Consider the following 2,634-nt stretch of genomic DNA (forward strand, 5'->3'; position numbering starts at 1 on the left):
CCAGCCCTGTTGGGTGCACACCGCTGCCGGCGTGCTTGCTGTGCACACGTGCATACACACTCACATATGTACACACACAGTCACACACAGACACACTCGCACACACAGACGCACACACAGACAAACCCACAGATACGCACAGAAACATCCCCAAACTAAGAGAAAGCCCAGACTTCCTACCTCACGGAAGGAACGGCCTGAATGGACGCGCTGTCGGCCAGCAGAGCGTGGGGACGCTGGTGGCAGGGTGGGCTTTGTCTCTGGCCCTCGGCCCCACAGGGGTCATGCATGGCCCCCTCCAACCAGGCAGAGGTCCTGCCAGTGAGTCCGTGTCTCCTGACAGTGCCTGCTGCTTCCAGAGGCACGTTCCACCCCACAGACGCCCCGAGCACCTCATCCGCGGCCCTGGGCAGTGGTTGTGCATGCGGAGGTTTTGACCGTGACCCAAACATGGGGGCTTATAAGAACGTCTGCTCTTTACTCTCCAGGTGGTAGTGACACTGGGGACCACATCCTGCTGCTCCTTTGATAGACTTTCGGAAGTGGGTCCCCTGTGTAAGTATCGCTTGCATTTTCTTCTGGGAAAAGTTCTCGGTACTCGGTGCTCGGGGAATCTCGTACACCTTTCTCGGGTCTTTCCTCTGTCATAATAGTAACTTAATATTATAATACGTGTAATAGTATCATACATAATCTTAAACAAAATGTTACATATTAGTACGATATTATAATAGTAACATAATAACACTTAACATTGTGGTGGTTTGCCAGGCTCTCTTCATATTTGTAATAACGCAAATCTCATGAGCGTGAACTCCACAAACTCAGAGTTTGGGCAAATTGGACATGAACAGTGCTTAGCGATGCCAACACACTATTAAAGACCAACAAATGAACAACGGTTCCAAGCAGTATAAAGTGACACGTGTGTGCATGGCTAAGTCGTTCTGTCACAGAGAACACACTCTTCAATCCCTAGTATCCACACCTCACCCAAGGGTCATCTGCACAGATGACATGGGTGTCACCCGCACTTGAAGTCAGTCTCCCAGCATATCTGTTTTCAGCCTTCTTGAAATCACTGAATGTTGTTAAGCAAATTAGTTAAGGTGATTAAGCAAATCGATAGCAAAAAACTGGATTTCTCCAAAGAAGAAGCTGAGCTTCCTGTGCTTTACTGGGCCACTTCCTGCGCACACACGCATGCTCACACACAAACACACACACACACGCACACGCACACGGCACTGAGGTTTTCTCCCAGAGACTGGAATTGGTGTTTTTCAGAGGAGAACTGTGGGTAAGAGGTGGGTTTTCAAGGCAGGGATTCCCTAGGCCTTCCCTCTTTTGGGGGCACCGCTCATGAATGACTATTGCTCTGTCCTCGGGCGTGACACTCCCGTGGAGCTGCTGCCCTGGGCAGGTGGAGCTAAGCCCCCAAAGTTGGGTGTTTCCTGGAGCCGGCCAGGCCCTCAGGCCACATGCTGTGGCTCGGCAGGTCACCTGCAAACCCTCGTGGGCCGAGCAGCTAGGCGACCCCTTTGACTCAGGTGTCAGGCTGAGGACTGGATATCCGGATGGTGGCAGCTCACATGACTCCGTGGCTATCAGTTCAGAGGGCCGAGGTCTTCTGCAGGGCAGAGCCCGCACGGCCCTGAGGGCCCCTGAGCCCCAGGGTGGGCTCCTCCCTGGAGCAGGGAGATGACAGCCTGTGGGAGGCGCCTGCCAGAGGCCAGGTGTCCTCCGCTCCGGTCAGGCTGCGGGCAGAGCTCGGTTTGCGATGTGTCTGGTGCTGACCGCGGAGGCCACCCTGGGACTGGCTGGGCTGCCATGGTGGACGCCCACCCTCTGGCCACCCCTGGAGCGGGCAGGAGGGTGGCCCAGACAGCCAGCCATGTGTGTTGCCGACAGCACATCACTCGCCGTCGGGAGAGGCGCCCCTTCACCGCCTTCCCCTCGGGGGACGGTTTCCTCCGACCCGCGGCTTTAGGAAAGGCGTTCGCTTAGCTCCTCCCGAAGCCATGGCCAGAGGGGGTTCCGGTTTGTCTGCCTGGCCTGAGGGGCTGGTTCCCTGGCGGGCTCTGCTGAGACGGAGCAGTTGGAAGCGCACACCGGGACTGCGAAGTGGGAGACTGAGGACAGGCCTCCCAGGGCACGTGGAAGGGGCGCCGGGGCGGCTGGACGGGGCGGGGCGGTGCGGCCCGGCCTCCCAGGGCAGTGCTGGCAGCAGGAGGGGGAGTGGCATGGAGGCAGCCCCTGCCCCCTCGGGTGTGACCCTGCCAAGGCGGCCTTGCCTGGGTGCCGGGGGCCTTGGTCCTGGGCACGTAACTCCCATGCCCTGGCCTCGGGGTCTTGGTGACCCGCAGTATTTGCAGGGGAGGGCAGGCTGTGCGGCCGGCCGGTCTCGCGACAGGGAGGCAGGGCCCGGGCGGCGGTCTGCGCCCCCGGCGGAAAGGACGAAAGCCCGTTCAGAGGCTCCTTCTGCAGGAGCTTTAGGCTGAGGTGTGGCCAGGGGGCACCCAGCCCTCAAAGACCACCCCGCTCTGACACCCATTCCAAGTTCAGGCTTTCCAAGACCCCCCTCGGGTTCGATAACGCGAAGGAGTCGCAGGACCCCCGGGAGCTAGCCGCTCA

General features: G+C 58.8%; 1 protein-coding gene across 1 annotated transcript in view; it reads left to right on the forward strand.

The window, feature by feature from the left end:
• DDC (dopa decarboxylase) overlaps window positions 1-2,634 on the forward strand; it is a 46,908-nt gene that overhangs the window by 25,510 nt on the left and 18,764 nt on the right. The window contains exon 6 of the mRNA XM_011377270.2: window positions 489-555. Within this exon, the coding sequence (XP_011375572.1) occupies window positions 489-555 (67 nt within the window). The remainder of the gene's footprint in view (window positions 1-488; window positions 556-2,634) is intronic.

The sequence above is a fragment of the Pteropus vampyrus genome, unplaced genomic scaffold, assembly GCF_000151845.1.
Source record: "Pteropus vampyrus isolate Shadow unplaced genomic scaffold, Pvam_2.0 Scaffold308, whole genome shotgun sequence".
Taxonomy (NCBI): Eukaryota; Metazoa; Chordata; class Mammalia; order Chiroptera; family Pteropodidae; genus Pteropus; species Pteropus vampyrus.